The sequence below is a fragment of the Coptis chinensis genome, chromosome 1 (assembly GCF_015680905.1).
Source record: "Coptis chinensis isolate HL-2020 chromosome 1, ASM1568090v1, whole genome shotgun sequence".
Classification (NCBI taxonomy): domain Eukaryota; kingdom Viridiplantae; phylum Streptophyta; class Magnoliopsida; order Ranunculales; family Ranunculaceae; genus Coptis; species Coptis chinensis.
In genome coordinates, this window is record NC_141456.1 from 36294178 (window position 1) to 36313628 (window position 19451).

The 19451-nt window shown below is 36.0% G+C and overlaps 1 protein-coding gene, 1 long non-coding RNA gene and 1 other non-coding gene across 5 annotated transcripts; all 3 read right to left on the bottom strand.

The window, feature by feature from the left end:
- Positions 1–1731: 1731 nt before the first annotated feature.
- On the bottom strand, positions 1732–6688 carry LOC147523760 (DEAD-box ATP-dependent RNA helicase 20-like). 2 transcript variants are annotated; one of them, XR_015217383.1, is made up of 10 exons: positions 6462–6688; positions 5884–6377; positions 5610–5789; positions 5373–5534; positions 5123–5277; positions 3854–3946; positions 3680–3765; positions 2646–3591; positions 2250–2483; positions 1732–2145 (listed from the first exon to the last, which is right to left on the bottom strand). XR_015217383.1 is itself a non-coding variant. In XM_086599537.1 (10 exons), exons 1-10 carry the CDS (start codon positions 6515–6517, stop codon positions 2048–2050), a joined length of 1785 nt encoding a protein of 594 aa, XP_086455663.1. In that variant the 5' UTR covers positions 6518–6688; the 3' UTR covers positions 1732–2047. The 2 variants fall into 2 exon arrangements, 1 of the variants encoding a protein (XP_086455663.1); XM_086599537.1 differs by having other exon boundaries at positions 3365–3591.
- A 4684-nt stretch (positions 6689–11372) lies between these two features.
- On the bottom strand, positions 11373–13000 carry LOC147523761 (uncharacterized). Of its 2 annotated transcripts, none has more exons than XR_015196775.1 (3): positions 12952–13000; positions 11775–12852; positions 11373–11606 (listed from the first exon to the last, which is right to left on the bottom strand). It is a non-coding gene; the product is annotated as an uncharacterized LOC147523761 (long non-coding RNA). The 2 variants fall into 2 exon arrangements; XR_015196773.1 differs by having other exon boundaries at positions 11708–12852.
- Positions 13001–17897: 4897 nt separating this feature from the next.
- LOC147523762 (small nucleolar RNA R71) lies at positions 17898–18006 on the bottom strand. Its single transcript, XR_015206225.1, has one exon. It is a non-coding gene; the product is annotated as a small nucleolar RNA R71 (small nucleolar RNA).
- Positions 18007–19451: the final 1445 nt, after the last annotated feature.

Genomic DNA, 19451 nt, shown 5'->3' on the forward strand with positions numbered 1-19451 from the left:
ATGAATCTAGGCTCTTGCACACTATTTTGTGATGAAATACACACACCTTTTGGTGTGATGAGGCCTCGATTGACTACACCACTCTTCTGCGCACACTAAATTTTCTCTTTTTTTTTATGTGAGACTCATGGTCTATTTTTTCCATTTCTTTGTGACGAGTTTGTCCCTAATTTTAGATTTTCTCTTTTTTTTTTTATGTGAGACTCTTGGTCTATTCTTTCCATTTTTTTGTGACGAGTTTGTCCCTAATTTTATTTTAATTTAATGACTGTTTGCCTTGATCTTCTTTTATAATTGTTTTGCCCCTCTATTGGTAATTAAATTTCAGTAATTTGAGGTGCGTGTTAGCGTGTGTTTAAACTGTAAGCTTGAAGTTTATTGCAGTTTATTGTTTAGTGCATACTTAAACTAGGAAATTCATTTTACCAAGCCAAGTCATGGTACACGGAAAACCGCCAGTAATTTTTTCACTATATATAGGTTTGACGAAATTACATGGGTTTATTCTATGAACACGGTGCATTTTCAGGCTTGATCTTGATTTTGTTGTTTCGGCCTTTTCTACCTAGGCCAAATATATTGTAAGTTTATGCCGCCAAATACACCAACATCAGTCGCAACCCGACGGCATACGGTGCCATACGAAGCACAATAACTGATATCTCTCTTCTCGTTGTATATATCCAAGCTTCCTCTAATTTGAACTTTGTTTTTGTCATCCCACCAATCCATGGAGCACCAGAAGCGTGTGTTAGCAAGAAAAGCTGTGTGAAACCCCCAACCCCAAGCTTGTTCGTAAGCAAGTGTGCGATTACCAAGATCGTCGTCTTTGGATTGGCAATGGTAGTTCAACAATACACCACTTCCTATTTCGTTTTTCAAATACACGTGTGTTTTTTTAAACGGTAGGCCGCTAACAATTGAACACCCCCAGAAAGCAACCAGCATTATAATAAGAAACTTGAGATTATTGAAGCATGGCTCCATATTGTTGTATTGCATTACCCCGGATGCCTTTGCCATGCTCTCTATTTATTTACAAGCTTTAATTGGACCTCCAAAACGTGGCTAGCCAAGGTAGGCCACGTTGCTAGCCAAGGAAAGTCAAAAACGTGGACCTCCAACTTCCAAAACGTGGCTAGCCAAGGAAAGTCAGCTAGCAGTGATTCACGCGAAAAAGGAAGGAATCAAGTTTAAATAGGATCAAAAAATGAGATTACCTTCTAGTGCATCATTTGTGCAATCCCTTTTGGGCTAGCTATCATAGTTCGTTCTCACATCAAACATAGCACTTCATCCGATAACCATCCATCACCAAAATCCATCCATGTCCTTTGTACGATGAGAAATAAAATGATTCTACACAACAAAAACAAAATTTATATACAAGGAGCTGAGGGAAGCCTGTGTAATGTTATAACCCATCAGGCCCATCACTTACATTTAGTTGCTTCTTTTGGATGCTCAAGTATATGACACCGTAACAATGACAGCTATTCAGTCTTGCCTAAAGACTCTACCCTGAACAGATTCCAACTTTCCAAGTGCCTGTTCAAAAGCTAAGACGGGCTAAACACCCCAAAGATTGACTGAGCAACTCGTGTTCGCAAATTGAACAAAGGTTGAACAAATTTTAGCACTCAATAAAAACGGGCTAAGAATGGGCAGGTTAATTAGGGTCTATAACTCTACTTTATCAAGTTTTGATATTGCGCTGCAAAACAAGCAAAATTTTCTTCTACCAATCAAAACAAAAGATTTTTTCTTTTTTCGATGATAGATCAAAATAAGAACTAACTTCAGTAGAAGTGTACAACCATCTCCAATCACAATGAAAAAGTTTCAATCACCACGAACTTTCCTAAATGTTACATCCCAATGAGTTAACAGATTATATTTCACCAACCACATCACATCTTCAGGCATACAGTTGATACATGGCCGACGAACAATGTACAATGCATAAGAAACAAGTTTACCAGCACATGTAGCAGTGAATACTTTCTACACAACAACTTGTTAGGTGCTTTGTGGACATAAATAGGAACTACCACTGCTTTCTCCCACCTATTGGTATAGTGTTGGATCCTGAAATCTGGGACTGGTTACCAAAGCCACGGCCTCTAGAGCGAAAATTCCCACCACCTGCCAAAATGCAGATTGAAGAACAAAAGGCTTCAATAAACAGTAACGTATTCTAAATACATTATTCGGTCTAAAAAAATTCAATAGTTTTTACAGAAGCATACCTCCTCCACCAGAAAAACCTGAACGCGCTAAGGTCGCCAATGCTGGACTGACAAGCTGCCTAGCTTCTTGTAGGAGCTTCACAAGATCCCTAGCAAACTTCGCATTAGAATGTGTAAAGAAAGTGAAAGCTGTTCCCTTGGCACCAGCACGGCCTGTTCGTCCTATTCTGTGAACATAATCCTCAAGGCTAGTAGGGAAATCATAATTGATGACACATTTTATGTCTTTCACATCTGCAAGCAACAAAGGCAAAATTAATGCAAGTTTGCATGTAAAGATCTCCACATTATCACTTTTCCAAATGAGAAGAAAAACGCTAACTGTCCTCTTATCCCCGCACACCCTAGCTCTGGATCAAACATAAGATAACACATTCAACAAGTAAATGTGCCCACCTTGACCTTGCAGGGATAAGGACCAGCACCACCATCTCTCCCAAACCAAACCAATGAACAGGCTTGCATGAGTCAACCGGGCTGCCACAACAACCAGCTAAAAACCGTGGAGAGGCGGCAATCACTCGTCAACCATGTTACTTAGACACTTGATGATAGGAGCCAAGCCCATTGGACACTCTAGTGAATTCAGAAGACCCTTACAATACTTTTTATCCAAGTTCTCATTCAAATATCACTCTTCCAAAAGAACTGTAGAATACACATAAACTGAATCCACACGTGAACTCGTGCTCCTTGTGTCCATGTAACATGAGCTGCAATAAAGGGATATTCAAGCAGAGGCACTCTATTGGATTTACTAATGATCACATGGCTTTGCAAACAGAAAAATTCAAACACTGAGTCCACACGTGGACAAGTACTCCCTGTGTACATCTAACATGAGCAGCAATAACGGGGTATTCCAGCAGAAGCATTCTATTGGATTTACTAGTGATCACATGGCTTCCCAACCTAACTGTTTGCAAAGCCAAAGGTGCACTCTCGTAACAAAAATATTAAGAGAAGAGTTCCAACCATTATTGTCATAGCACCTCCCTGTACCGCCAAACCACGAATTAAATCCTGGGAAAACTGGACAGCAGCCCGCTGACTCTACTATCTTCAGCAACTAAAGAAACACAAATGATTTGACACCTAATACTATGTCATCCTACCGAGACCACGTGCAGCTACATCAGTGGCAGTCATTATAAGACTTCTGCCACTTTTAAACTCAGCTAGAACCCAATCCCTTTCAGCCTGGTCTTTATCACCATGGATGGACAGAGCCGGCCATCCATCCAATCTCAGTTGTCTAGTGACATGATCACATCCTTTTTTTGTTTCCACAAATATCAAAATTCGGCTTCCATCCATCTGTTCATTCAGTAGTTTAATAAGCCTGGAAAAGAGAAGGCACACTAACAGCATCAGAAAAGCAAGAGAAAAGAATATCAAACTTGTCAGTTACAATATTCTCTAAGACAAACCTATTGTACTTCTCTCCATCTGTTACGACTTCAATAACCTGATTTATAGATGGGTTGGCTTTCAGATCTGATGATCCTATAATCACCTAAAAGAGTATCCAGATCAAAATATAAGATCAATCGCGTCCAATAGAAGATTGCAAGGATTATAAAAAGGGGTTCCGATGCACCCACCTTGTAGGGATTGTGTAAGAACTGCCTTGCCAAAGCCTCCACCTCCTTTGGCCATGTGGCACTCCAATATAGTGTCTGCCTATCAGGCCGTATCTGTGGATGGGTAATACCTTTTAGGTCCATAGTATCATATAAAAAATACAACTAACTGAACTAAGAACTACCAAAGATGGTGCCTCAGGAGAAGCATAAACCAGGAATTTAATTTCAAAAGTTTCAGATTCTTCAGAATCAAGTGAAGCATATAAGCACAAAGTAAGGAAAAAGGAGTTGATAAAAACCTACAAGGACTCTAAGAGCTTACTAACAAATACAAATTCTAGAGAAATCCTATGATGCTTCAAGGAGATGAATAAACTTGCAATCAAACACAATGAACTGAAAACTTCTTCTTTTTCAGCTCTATTTCGTTTTGTTTTATAATTTTGCTCTCAGTTGAAAGGCCAAAGGTTTTCCACATTGGATCTCCAAGAGAAAATAAATACTCCCTTCACCTATAAACATCAAGAAAAAACCCACATTTATGCTTGATACAGCCTTCTCCTTCTCCTTTAAAAATGGGAGGAAAACAAACAGTCCCAGTCTCAAAGAAAAAGGATCACAAAGCAACACTAAGCATAAAATTAGCCCTCTCTTAATGAACATTTGAAAGGGAGCTATTTCCTTTAAAGATCTGTTTTCAGTGTGGTTAAAGCAATCAATCATCATCGAGCAAAGACGGCCTTACTAGAATAATAATTCACACCTAATAGCTATAGATCCAATTATATAAGTGATTAGCGTGTGAAATTGTGTAGAACTTACGAGAAAAAGCAAGAAACAAACGAAATTAACGTTTCTGCATGTCCAGAAGTGCTTTGTTTTAATTGATTTTGCATCCCCTCTAATATCTCTGCTACGATTAGCAAGCAGAGACAATCATAACGATGAAGAGTGCTTTCAAAATAGAAATTATTAAGTATAAATGGCAACAACATAGAATAAAGTACAACTCAATGAAGAAGTTTAGGAATATAAACTAGAACGACGAGTGAGAGATAAGTAAATGGAGATAGGTGACACACAGTGTAATGAACTAGATACTGGTTAACTAGATGAAATGTAATGTGACTCAAAACCAGCCATGACAATAAGGCTTCATGCATACAACTCTCAAATGAGGCTTATTACATGGTTGAAACTATAACTAAAGTATTAAGAATCAAATGATATTACTACCAAACGTAATATCACATGAAAGAATGAACTCATTCAAAGTAAGATTCATACTTGTGATATTATTTTCCTGATCTGAGGCTCGAAACCCATGTCCAACATACGATCAGCTTCATCCAGCACAAGGTACGTCACTCTCCGCAAGTTTGTATGGTTAGCTTCCAACATATCAATTAATCGTCCAGGTGTTGCAATTACAATCTCCACGCCTGGAAAAGAAAAACAGTAAGCCATTAAGAAAATAATGTTAGTATGAAATCTCATCCTAAAAAGGGGGGAAATATAAATTGTGAAAGAACAAGACCTCTTTGAAGATCACGAATCTGTGGTCCTTTGGGTGCACCACCATATACGCAAGTACTTCTTATGTTTGACCTTGAACCAAATTTACTTGCTTCTTCTTGAATCTGAACAGCCAATTCTCTAGTAGGTGCTAAAACCAAAACAACAGGACCTTCGCCTTGTACTGACAAAAAGCTAAACTTCAGTACCCCATAAAAGAAAACATATTTACAGACGGACAAACACAAAATTAACTAACCCAGTCGAGGCTGCGCCATAACATGTACCAAAGCCGGAAGCAGATAAGACAGTGTTTTACCGGAACCAGTCTCAGCAATACCAACCAAATCTCTGCCTTTTAAAGCCATTGGCCATCCTTGAGCCTGAATTGGTGTTGGCTCTACGAAACCCAATCGGCTTATAACCTCCAGGCAGACGTCTAACAATCAAACAAAATCATTCAGCTAATAAGTTAACATCAAACTCCAAGGCAAACAAAATGTAATAGTTTTAAGTCAAACCTAAGAAAATACCTGGAAAATTAGCCTCTTCAAACATCCTAATTGGCTTCGGCACATCACTACCTTCAACCCGAATTTCACGTCTCGATCGATATAGCAATACATCATGTTCAGTCATTAGTCTCACAGAAGGACTCTCTATATAAAAATCCTTCTTAAATGGGACCAAGTTTCCAAAATTCGCCTTGGGCAGTGAAATATCATTTAAATCTCCCTTTTGCCTACTACCTCCTCCACCATATCCACCTCCTCCCCGACCCCCACCATAACTTCTACCCCCACTACCACGTCCACCACTCATTCTAGAATCAAACCCTCTACCGCCTCCACGACCAACATCAAACCCTCTTCCTACACCACTAGGCTGAAAACTGGAAGCCCCAGTATAACTAATGGGTCCCACACCACCTCCGTAAGAAGCAACCCCTCTTCCTCCTCCACCATAAGGAGCAGATCCACCGACACTACGACCACCACCCATTGGTTGATGGGGTGAGATTAAATCACTAAAAAATGATAAATAGAAACAAGTTCACTAACAAAGTAAATCAATTTGAATAAAGTAAAGTGTAAATATTGTATTTCATTACCTTCTTCTGTCACGGTATGAGGAAGGGTCTGATAATCTGTAGTCGTAATGATTCATATTTTGATTGTTTTGTTTTTGCTCACTGGGGGAAAACTTTTTAGGGTTCGGGTTTCCAATCAAGATTTACTTTTTATATTTTATTTGGGTCAATACCTCTTTATATATGACTCTCTATATAAAGAGAATATTATTCAGAAATATAGAGTGTATTCCACTTGTTTTGCTTTGCTTTGTCTTGCCGGCATATCGGAATCAGGTGTTGCCCCAATATCGACACCAATGTTTACCGACGCGGGTGATGTGAAATTCACATTGTTAATGGAGATATTGTTAATACAAATTAAATTTAACAATGTCGGTGGGACTTACAATACAATATATGCATCGTTTGCTCCAGAAATGTTAAAAAATTCAGCTTGATGGACACAACCATGAAACAAAGTTATAGCTTTGTTGATAATTCCCCAACAGCCTTCCAAGCTTTTCTTGCAGGTTCGATGAATATAACAGAACTTCAATCTCTCTGTTTCGTAGTGATTTGCAATATTATCTCATAGCATGTTGTAGGACTGGTTGATCCCGGTAATTGGATCAATAGAGAACTATAACCATACTTCAGTCAAAATCGTGTCTTCCATTGGGTTAGATGACGATTTCCTAAAAGACATTGCTATAAACAAGCTTAGTACTAAATAAGAATAAAACAGAGAGAATGAGACTTTGTTTTTTGTTGGTTCAAAACAGAATGAGAAATGTGTGAATTGTATGATGAGAATGAATACGTATTTATAACTAAAAAATCGTACAAGTCATTATTAGATAGGTTATCTCTACAGATTTTCAGGAAGTCAAGTCATTTCAATCTTTTGGCAGTGGTCAAGTCAGGAAATAAATGTGGCACTCGCTTAAATCTCCAATCTCCATGATCAATCATTATCAATTACTAGCTAAAATGTACGTGCTCTGCACATGTAAAAGATTATGCAAATCCGTATAGATAGACCACCGATATCAAGTTGTAATTAAAAAAATTGACGGTGTAAATAAAACTGCGGATTACCAAAGGTTTACATGATCAGCAAACACAAATTGCAATCCAAGCAGTAATACATATTCCTTTAAATGGATTCCTACTTATATATATATCACCAGAAATTCGGTCATTCACGTATATGTCACCATCAAAGGTTGCAACCACAATATGTGTTGGATCTCCGTGAACACTACATACTTCTTTTTTTCTTAAGTGTTACATGAACACTACAGAGTAAGAAGAGGTTCCGAGTCCATCATGCAATAGTGGCCTCAAGACAATCAAGACAACCAATACATTCGCATGAAAAATTATTATAAAGAATTTTTTTTGTAATACCTCTGTCCCAAAGACAACAAATTGTTAAGAATCTAGTAAACTTTTAGACAGAATGAGTGTATCTAGAACCAAAGAAATTCAAAGATTCCTTCCATGCCTCCCTGTGTTTCAACATTTGTGAGGGGCATCCTATTTGTGATTCAGTAGATTTCAAAATAAACAAAACATGAAGTAACTGGGAACAATAACTCAACAAATTGACAGCAAAGATTAAACAATGACATTTAAAAGTTAATAACGCAAAGCATAAAAGATTCGCAATGTGATAATATTAGACATTAGGAAAAAAAAAACCAACAACAATCTTTTGCTGTTGATATGTACCAGTTTTGAGAAAATATATCAAGAAAAGTTTGGTTTCCATTAACCTAGCCAACTTAAAATTTATTACATGAATATATATACAAATCCAATGGTGTTGGTGGAATATACACATAAGAATAAAAATATAAAAGATTGTTGAAGAAATTAAATAATCAAAGGAGAATATGATAAAAAAAAATAAGAAGTTGAACTCTTCTATCTGAGTGTTTGCACGCATTAGACAGTTTTCAAATCAAGCTTCTCTAGTTCAATAGGTTCTTTTGGCGCAGGAGGTTCTTCTCTATTTCTTGGAGCAAATTTAGTTTGTCAGTTATGTACATCTCCTTCTCAGATAGAGCTCTTAATTGTAAATCGGTCTCCTGCTCCATTTCCGGAATCAAGGATCAACCTCCCTTTAGCTAACAACCCCGTCTTTTCTTTTCCGTCTCATCCTTCATTGATATGAGTTTCGCTCCATCTCGCTTCTAGTTCAAATTTGTTCATCTCTCATGCTTAGCCATCAGACTTTGAACCTCAACTTGTGTGGCTTATCATTAACCACAATATTTCCTGGGTTTGAATTATCAAAACATAAGTATCAATGGGATCTGATAAAACAATGTGACTATATTATTGTTAACCTAAAAGAATCACTTACAAGCTCCTTGCTATTTAGCAAGCTTTTTCCTCGCATAAAGTAACTCTGTTTTTTTATCAAGCATTGCTTCCTTTATACTAATAGCGATAGCAAGAAAGGATTCACTGTGTAAATATGCTTCCAAATAGAACAATAATCCAATTAACAAAAAATAAAAGAGGAGATAGCTTGTCGGGGCACCTCTGCAAGTGTTAGTGATATTCAAACACCCACAATTGCTATCCTAAGTGCACGTAGAAATAGAAACCAACATCTCTTACCTAGTTGAAAGGGTGGCCAAATTTAAGTTCTAATTTGTTTCTTCCTTGTCAATCTTGGGTTTTGAATCCGGCGACTCTTTCTTAAATTAACATACTCAAGCATTAATGTTTTCAGCTCATGCACTTCTCTCTCCTATTTAGCAAGGCATGAGAGTCAAACAGTCTTTCTTGTTCTAGTTGGGAATTTTTTGATCTTTCAAGTAAAGACACCCTTTCATGAATGAGAAAAAAGCTTACTTAAATATGCCAATTTACATTAATAAAGAATAGAAAAGGAAGCTAGGATTCATGGGTGTGCATGTGTGCAACTAAAAAGGTAGACCCATAGATTTTTGTACTTTAAAACTTCAGTTTGAGCAACTGCACACTCTTGACGCCCCTTGACTCTGCCCTTGTTGATGATAAAATTCTTCATGACGACTACCATGGTTACCGACATGGGAAACCGTACTATTAGCCATCAAAAGGTAAGACGAATGAAGGATGTAAAATTTCAGTCCGTAACGGTCAAGGAAGGTAACCCCTTATGTAGCAACCCAACTGTAGATGGTTGGTTTAGCGAAGCCTCTAAGACCTGTGTTTTCGGAAGGATGCTCTATAGAGAACATCATGACCAAACTCAAAGAAAGGTGAAGTTTGTATCCTCTAGGAGTAGGGCCGTAGGGGACTGTTAGTGATGCTCACATAACTCAATACCACATGTTATAACCCAATGACATATATCACCATTAATAACTATCTTCTCTTACATATTGGGTTGTGTCTTGCATACATTCATAACTACATCATTCATAAAAAAAATTAGTGTTGTAACATATTGGCTGCATCCCTTGAGCCAAGAATACATTATATAATCAACGATAGGCAGCCAATACTAATGAGTCATATTTTTACATCTATATTCTACTGGTAAATATATATCTCAACGAAAACCCAACTTCCGAATCAAACCACTCAAATTCACAAATATACTTCAAACACATAATCTAAGTTATCCCTAAAACACCCAACCCGGGTAGAATGACAAAAATGGAGCATCCCACATAACAATCACAAGACAAAAAATCTCAACTCTCACATTAAAGTTAACATAAAAAAAAAATGGCGGAGAAGTAATGGTTACCTTAAGATTCGGAAGCAAGCGAAGATTCTGATTTCTTCAAGCCTAAATGTTGTTGGCATGTGATACCACATAAAATAGGTGCCACATGTGACATGGTCTAGGTTTCCCAATCAATATAAGCTGGGCCATCTAACTGAGGTATACACGCGACTTCACCCTATCAAAACTAAATTGTGGGTCCTAATAGCCAGAAACAGGCAGGGATGCCTTCATAATTCAAACCCCATCACCCGTACAAACCATTTCAGTTCAGAGATGAGTTTGGCTGGCTTGAATTCAGTGGTATTAACCCAATACTGATTCCACTCGCACTTCCTTTGGCATTTCCATAATTTCATTAGGCACTTCAATTTGACTAAGTCGACTTATCAGCAATGATGGAAGTGGATAGAACACTTTGCATAGTGGGGGCTTGATTAGGATTGCAAAGCTCATTAGGAGGGGATGGCCATAGGTAATAGGTATGTTGGTACTGTCGAAGGTCCATATAACTGACCATCACATCAATAGTAGGAAGTGGAGATCCCGACAAATATGTCATATATGGATAATTGAAACCATGATACATGTCCCCATAAACTTCCTATAAATCAATACAAAAAATGTAGATAAACCAACGGTTTGACAAACTTGTCAAATTTGTGATAGATATGAGATAAAACTTCTTATTTTACACAACGAAAACAAACTAAGAAATTTAATGAAAACAATAATATTTGCATGAAAACTAAGTTCAATGAACATAGTAATGGTTTGGATTTACTCTACAAATTTGGCATAAAGACTTGCTAGAAAGTCTCCTAACATCCAATCAGTTACTAAATAGTCCATATTGACTTGGATGCATTTTGATTGGACAAATAATGTCAGATAAAATTTCCATAGGAAATGAAAACCAACAGAGGTATAGAAGTTTGTCAAATGTGAAGTATTACAATATTCTATATGGCAGTATACATATGATAGTATAACATTATGAATCCATAATATTATTTGCATAACCAATTTGATTAACCAAGTAATACACAAGATTATTAGGATAACAGACTAATTAACCAACACATACCATTTAATTATTGTAGGATGGGAACCCTCGCCTTAAGCGTAAGAGCATTAGTGTTAATGAAACATTATTCGAACAACCCAAGCTTGCACTTTATGTCTCCAAGTCTTGATAGACCAAAATGCTAAAGAAGAAAAAGCAGTTTCAAATCACATCCAACGAAACTAAGTTAAACAAAGAGAATATAAAATTAAATGTGTTTGAAAGTGTTTAAGGGACTTAACAAAATAAATAAAAAGCTCCATAAGACCATCCAAAACACTAACAATGAGCGCTCGTAAGAGAGGGGCATTTAAGCAAAACATTATCTGGCCGACCTTAATGTCGAATGCGATTCTAAAATAGAAGGGGAAAGTCTTGTGATTGCCTGTGAAATTCAAAGTTTGATATTAGTTTCTAAGCAATTGGTTCTTTAACAAAATACTTGTCAAAATTTAGAACACAACTATAGTGATATGAGATGCATACATATCTTCTCACTTGTTGAATGGTAAATACAATAGCATCCAAAAAGCAAATTCACTTGGAGTAATACCGTTAGAACCAACTGAAGCACAGCCCAACAATGCTTCCTCTTTGCGCAGAATTTCCAGTATAAGATCTCTTTAGACAGGACATTTCTTTTCTCTGGCTTAGTCACATAAAGAACCTTCTCCTGCAAGAGCATTGGGATAGTAAACAATTCTTAGATTTGATAAAACTTAGAATTCAACAATCTAATAATCAATAAAAACCAAGTTTAATAATTTCCTATGATTACAACTATTCCAAAAGCCAACTGAAGTTTTGAAAATTAGAGAAGTAACGAACAAACAAAGACTATGAGCTTACCCGTAGATTTTGTGATTGAGAGCATGAAGTCTCCCTGGACTTGCTACTTGCTACGTGAGTAGCATAAAAAACAATAATCATAACATTTGAAATTTTCATATGTTATACACTCTTCAATATACACGAATCAGATTGACCATAAAAAATCCCCAAAATTATTTTATTCCAACTAAGATACCTACTCACTTGTATTTTATTTGGCAAGCTCACCTAGTCCCGGTGGAATTAAACCATTCATATGATTATTTCCAAGATCCAGTGTGTCAAAGCAATGCAATCAGTAAGCTCAGCTTGTATCACCAATCACCCCTTCGAAAGAATTCGAACTCAACGACGATCTGAAAGTGAAGTGAGCTTCCCAAACTCCTTGGGTAAGGTCCCATATAACTGATTGTTACTAAGAATAAGCCTCCGCAGGCTTACTGCATTACAAATATCAGTTGGAAGAGTACCCTCGAAACGATCATTAGCAGCGGAATATTCCATCAGATTAGTAGAACTCCATAGACTAAAGTTATTTGAATCTATATCAAGCACCATGAGATAAATTTTAGAGAAGTATGCTCAAGTTATTAGCACCATTACAACATAGTCACAAACTGTAAAACTCGGATTCTATTCCAATAACCTAAAACTCGTAAGAAAAAGTTGTTCATACCAATAGTGTCGGATCTACTTATAGCACCAGGCCAAGTCTCTTTGATATATGTAACAAAATCAGTAGGATAGAGTCCTCCATGCCGTCAAAGTCGCATCCCTTTTAGTTTCTTGGAAACATCGTCCTGAAAGCAGGTGATGTAGTCGATGAATTAACAATATAATAGCCATTTCAATAGCCTAGAATTAATATACGTGAATAGATATGGGATCAGATGTAATACCTGTCCAATGCACCTAAAGCAGTGAAGATCTTTGCCTTCATTAACTCAATTTGAAGCCCTCTTGGTCATTCCTTGATGCACGAAGAAACAAAGAATCAAGATCCTCTAAGGCCCTACAAAAGGAGTTAGCATTGTAAAGAAGTTGGTTTTACATCTAAGTCAACAATTTCTTGCTTCCTAAAATATGTCAATGTGTGTTTTCCATAATTAGCAAGTTCAAAATAAAGTTAAAGATATCCATTTTTATTGCATCTTTGTCGTTTATATAGGAGTGCACGAGAGTCTTAAAATTAGGAGGATAACCTTTATTGAATTTTGGACATGTGATTAAACAACGCTCCTATTTTTCACTTACGTATTACATGATGTTGGTCCATTGGAGGAAGAATAAAGTTGTCTCAAGACTACCGTCTTGCATAGATGGATGAACACATATAAAGCTACAAATAGAAAACTTAACCTAATAGTTCTTTGACCACGACCACGATATTTAGCAGATTTCTACTTAGGTTTGAGTGACCAAAGCTTATTTCCACATTTTATTTCCACTATAATGTCAGTGATCTGTGATGATTCAGACCTTCAGAAAACTGATTTGCATAAATAAAATGTTAACTTAAGCACGACATTGTGAGTTGGTTGCTTTTTTAAATATGGGATTCTCTTTGAAAAAAAATGGTGAACTCAGCTATTTTTAACTTTTAAAGCAAAATGTTCGTTGACATTAGTGTTTGAGAATGATGGTTTACTCGAATACGAGGCAGCGATCGACATCATCGATGCTTGAGTTCTACTCTTCCCATATTCTGAAGCATATTGTGCTACCTATAATTTCTGCAGAGAATACTTAAATCTAGAAGGAACTCAAATACTTGTAAACTGCCATAAATGATGAGTAAGGAGAATGATGAGAGTAAATTAAATACAATGATGACAGAGACCAAACATATAGCAATTTCACAAATGTGGACTTATTTTAACACAAATCACAAAATATTAGTGAATGCATTTATTATCCATTTTGGGGAGGGGGCAGAAGGGAAATCATTAAGGGTGGTAGAGTTCTCAGAGATAGTAAACGGGCACATGCAATTATTTAGTGCAATGTGAGCGAAGAAAGATGAAAAGGCATTAAGGGGAAAACAAATCTTACCTCCACATTTGCCATGGATAACTTGTCAAGGTCGTTAAAGGCCCCTTTGGTGATTGTTTGAGCAATTTTAGTCCCGGCTTTATCGATTGCAAAGGCAGGCGAGAAGAACCGATAATGAGAACCGGACCGGATAAACTCAATATCGCTAGAACTGAAATGTAAAGTTGTGAGAATCAGAAAAAGATATGCATTTCATATCACAAAGATCAAATTGAGCGGTACGACCCCTTTGTGCAGCCAAGCGAACTAAATGTTGGCTCTTTCTGAGAAAATAACAAACAAAGATTCCAATATAGTGTCAAAAGGAACAGTTTTTTACAACAGAGGATGAAGAAGCTGCACCGAAGTTCTTTGCTATTGATATCTTGAGCTCGAAGGGTCTCAGAATTTCGCCGTCTTAACTTGGGAATAGTCTTAGAGAATATCCCTGCAGAGTAATGCCCGGAAGTTAATCAATAGAATAACACGTCTAACTGGAACTTTTAGCAGCAACAATAAATAATATGAAAATTTGAATAAAAAGAGATATGGATCACTTCAAACTACACAACTAAATTGGTGTTTTCAATTACAAACTACCAAACGAAGCAAAAAAGAAACATAATAAAGGAGCAACACCAAGATAGCTTCTCAAACTGGTAATAGTTAACAACGATGAAATAATGATAGCTAATCATTTTACGTAAGCCATATGTGACTAAGCTGAATATTTCAAAATTCTCCATATAAGGTTACGTTAAACTCAAAACTATACAAAACACAAACCGATTCACTTCTAATTCAAAACCCACCTAAACACAAACCGATTCGATGATTTTTAACTCAAAACCAATCAACACCAAATAACTCAATTAAACCTAACCAGAAACCCCTTCAATAGCTAAATGTTGCATGGATAGTGAAAGAAGGGATTAACTCAATTAGATGCCTTTGTTATCTTTTTCATAAGAATTCAAAAAGTATACTTTAAGACTTCAACTAATTGTTTTCGGAGTTGGATAGGGCATAGAAGCTTAACACGATTTTTAGCTTGCACCCATAATCTTCTGAAGGTAATGCGAACTTGGTCTTTGAACTGGCCTAATGTCTAGAGGCTAGGACCAAAACACCTCTTGCTTAGCGAGCATCATCATTACAGATTAGGAATTGACTTTGCATGTATGGGCAAAAATCAAGAACCATGAACAACAACAATCATATTCCATGGCCAGAAAAAATAATTTTCAAGTAAGAAATAAGAAGTGAATGGCCAAATCAAATAGAAAACTTGAAAAATATTTCATTATATAAGGCACAAAAACATCAGTTTACATCATCTAGAAAATTTAGTGTTTGCATCTTAGATCTAGAATTAAGAGAGAAGAAAGTTCAGACCTTTTCACAATTAATAGCTATAAAGATTATTCCTTTTCATATTGTGTTCATAGCATAGTATGAGGGGCTAATCTCCCTTCTCTTGGGAGGGGAGATGAAGCCTTTTTTGTATGTTTTAGTTTAGTTCTTCTTCTATCATATTTTAGTTTAAATCCCTTATTGAGTTTCTTCTTATTCGTCCATTGATCTAACGCTCCTGTGGAGGTTAGGAGGTCTTAGGGTAATTCAAGATTGTGTAGAGCCAAATACCACAAACCCTAGATTCTTTTCTTATAGTTTTTAGTGTTCTAGTGTGATGATTGGATTCTTTATGGCACCTCAATTAGTTGTATGGTTAATGCCACATGTGGATTTTCCATGGCACCTAAAGTTGTATATTGAATGCTACTTAAAGCACAATTTGGTTTGATAGAAGATATCATTGGAGATTGAAGAAGTATTTGATGGAAAGATAGAAAGCACGTTGAAAGCCACATATTATCATCATGGTTATGAGCATAAGGTTTGTAGGTATGGTGAGTTTCTATTGGTGATTTATATTAAGCATGATAGATAGATCTATTAGACTAATTCTATGATTTTAGTGGATTCATCTCTCCCATGATATTCTTTCTCTTGATTCATATTCATATATTTAATTTCGTTTATTTTATGCATAGTTTAAATCTCAAATCAAATCAACTATATATTAATTATTACTTGGCCACATCTTTTACTTGCATCCATTAGAGTAATTTAGATTAGAAATTTCTATCATCATCACTTAATTATTTAGAGTAAGATTGATACCTTGCTAACCACTATACTAATCAATATTTAATAGGCTAAGTAAGATTTGCAAAAGATACGTAACACAAACAACGACATATAAATAATTACGTGTTGCGTGCTTTTTCAATGGCGCCACTACCCGCTCTAAAGTGATTAGGTGATATAATATTTAATTTAGTTTATTTTAATTTAGGAATTCATATAGTATAAATTGCATATTTAGCATAATTAGATTAATTTAGTTTAATTCAATTAGATTTGCATAGTAAAAAGTATTTGCATAAAGTTTAGTGTTTGTTTAACAGAAAAGAATAGTACATAAAACATATTTATAAATTTAAAAAAATTCTGAAATTTTACAGAGTTGATCTGTACAGTATCGGTAATTTATTGAAATTTTTTGGAATTTTTAGTACTTGTCTTACCTGAGTAACTAACATCGTCTTTGTAGTACCTCGTTTTCAGTTTTTAGGACGCAAGCATCTGTAAAAACAGTCGAGCAGAGTTATTTGCACAATGTCAAAAATTCTAAATTTTTTATAGGAGGAACCTTGACACGTCAGGAGCTTACAATAAAACTTTGAGTAATTTTTGACCTGTTTTGACCACTTAACTAGTTGCTTGTTTTCAGTGTGTTTCTGCAGCTTTTCAGGACCAAGGTCTCTGGAAGAACAGTCGAGAAGAATGATCTGTCAAACTCCAAATAATCCAAAAATTTTACAGGATCATCCCTGAGACGTCAAAAGACTCAGTAAACATTTCGTGATTTTTAGTGCTCTTTTATGTATTTATTTAATCGATTGTTTACAGTGTGTGTAGAAAACTTCTTCACTAGACTCTGCAGGATTTAACAATACATAAAAGGAACTTAGCAAGCTCTGATTGCTCTAAAATTTTACAGGCTACTTCCTGGACGTATCAGGTAGCAGCTTTAAAAATTTTAAAATTTTTGGACTTGTTTTGATTGCTGTAACAGTACTGTGAATCCCCTGTTAGCGGTCTCATAATTAGCATTAATAGTTAGCATCATATAGTTTGATAATATAATTTAGTTAATTAAGTGGATATTAGATTATTTTACATAGCTTTATTATCTAGTGCATGAAAACTTGGTTTCGTGATTCACCTCATAAACGTTTAATCAGAAGAGCTAATTCTTGTAACAATCTTACAATTCTGGTTTTGGAGGAGACCACACCATCAAACTCAGGATCGATTACGAAATCAAACATACACACCACTAGTAGACTTAGAAGATACACCAGAGAGAGTACCATTAGCCGCCATGGCTGATCAAAGAACTCTTAGCACCTTGTTTCAACCTATCGCGGTTCAACCACCGAACTGCATAGTGATGCCCGACAATAACAATAACTATGAGATTAAGCCCACCATTCTTAATATGTTGCCAAGATATTATGGCAAAACAAATGAAGAACCGTATAATCATCTGAGTAAGTTCTTGAGCATATTAAGTACTTTTAAAGCACCTCATCTTTCCCCTGAATAAACTAGATCAAGGTTGTTCCCCTTGACTTTTGAGGATGCCTTTCACGTTGGTATAGATCCCTACCCTCTAATTCTATAACTACTTGGGAGCAACTATCACAAAAGTTTATGAAACAATATTACCCTTTATGTAAAACTGAGGCCATGCAATTGACTATTTCAACCTTCAAAGGAAAACCTAATGAAGAGTTTCATACAACATGGGATAGATTTAATGATTTACTTGTCCGTTGCCCACATCATGGTTTTGACATACTTAATATAGTACATTACTTTATAAAAGGTCTTTCACCTATATATGAACCGTCAGTTAATTGAATCAATGAATGGAGGAAGATTTACTAGTCTTACTCCTGATGAAGCCTACACTTTTTTGCAAAACTTTTCTGAGAGTTCTAAGGATTGGGCCAATAGTAGTGACCATGAGGACATGGCATGGGTAGATGGGGAGATAAGTTTTAGTAAACCAGGTATGTATGAGGTTAAAAACGAACTCAATGAGAAACTTGAAGGTGCCATTGCTAGTTTAACCACAGGAATCGAAAACTTAAACAAGAAATTTGATTCATTCACTTTAAACCCTCCAAAGAATAATCAACCTCAACAAGCAATGAGTGTCAATCAATTTTGTGAAAATTGCCTTACTACAGATCATGACACCTCAATTTGCTCTATGTTTGTTGCTCAAGGTACTGATGATGTTTGTGCTTTTAATACATTCAAAAGACAGGGTTATCAAAATAATTTTAACAACAACAATAACTATAACCCAGATCTTAGGAATAACTTAAACAATTCATGGAGACAAAACATGTCTCCACAGTAAAACCAATATGGTTTTCAAGGTAATCAAGGGAACAATAGGCAACAATACATGAATAATAGAGGCGCGGTAGCACCTTCTCCACAGTATTACCCACAACAACAACAACAACAACAACAACAAACAAACTTGAACAGAGAATTAACCATTGATCCTATGGCTAATTACCAAACCCAACCCAACACCATAGATGAAACCATGAAAGCTTTAGCCACCAAGACCGAGAATGAATTCAAAAGGATTGACCAAAAATTTGATGTTATGACTCAACAGATAAGCCAACAATTCAATCATATACTAGCTAGTCTAGCCGAGAGACCCAAAGGAACCTTACCAAGCCAACCTGAACAAAACCCAAAAGGTAGAAATGTTTATCAAGTTGAAACCACCCTTTCATCCGCACCCATAGAGGGAGTTAACTCGATATCTACCCTTAAGTCAGGAAAGAAAGTAGATAACAAAATTGACATACCTGATTCCGATGAAGTTGTTATAACAAAAGATAAGGAAAAGCTAGTTGAAACTGAGAAAACCAAAGAGCAGGTAACTGAAAAAATTCCACCCGCACCATTCCCCTCTAGGTTAAAAGATAACAAAAAGGAAGCACAATATAATGAGATCATGAATATTTTTAAAAATCTACATATCAATATTCCTTTTCTAAGTGCAATTAAACAAATGCCTTCCTATGCCAAATTCATAAAAGACCTAGTAAAAAAGAAAACAAATATCCCAAAAGAAGTTTTCCTTGCACAAGGGTGTTCATCCTTTCTACAGAACCAAGCCGTAGTAAAACATAAGGACCCCGGTAGTCTTACAGTTATGTGTAGAATAGGAGAGGACTACACTGATCAAGCATTATTGGATTTA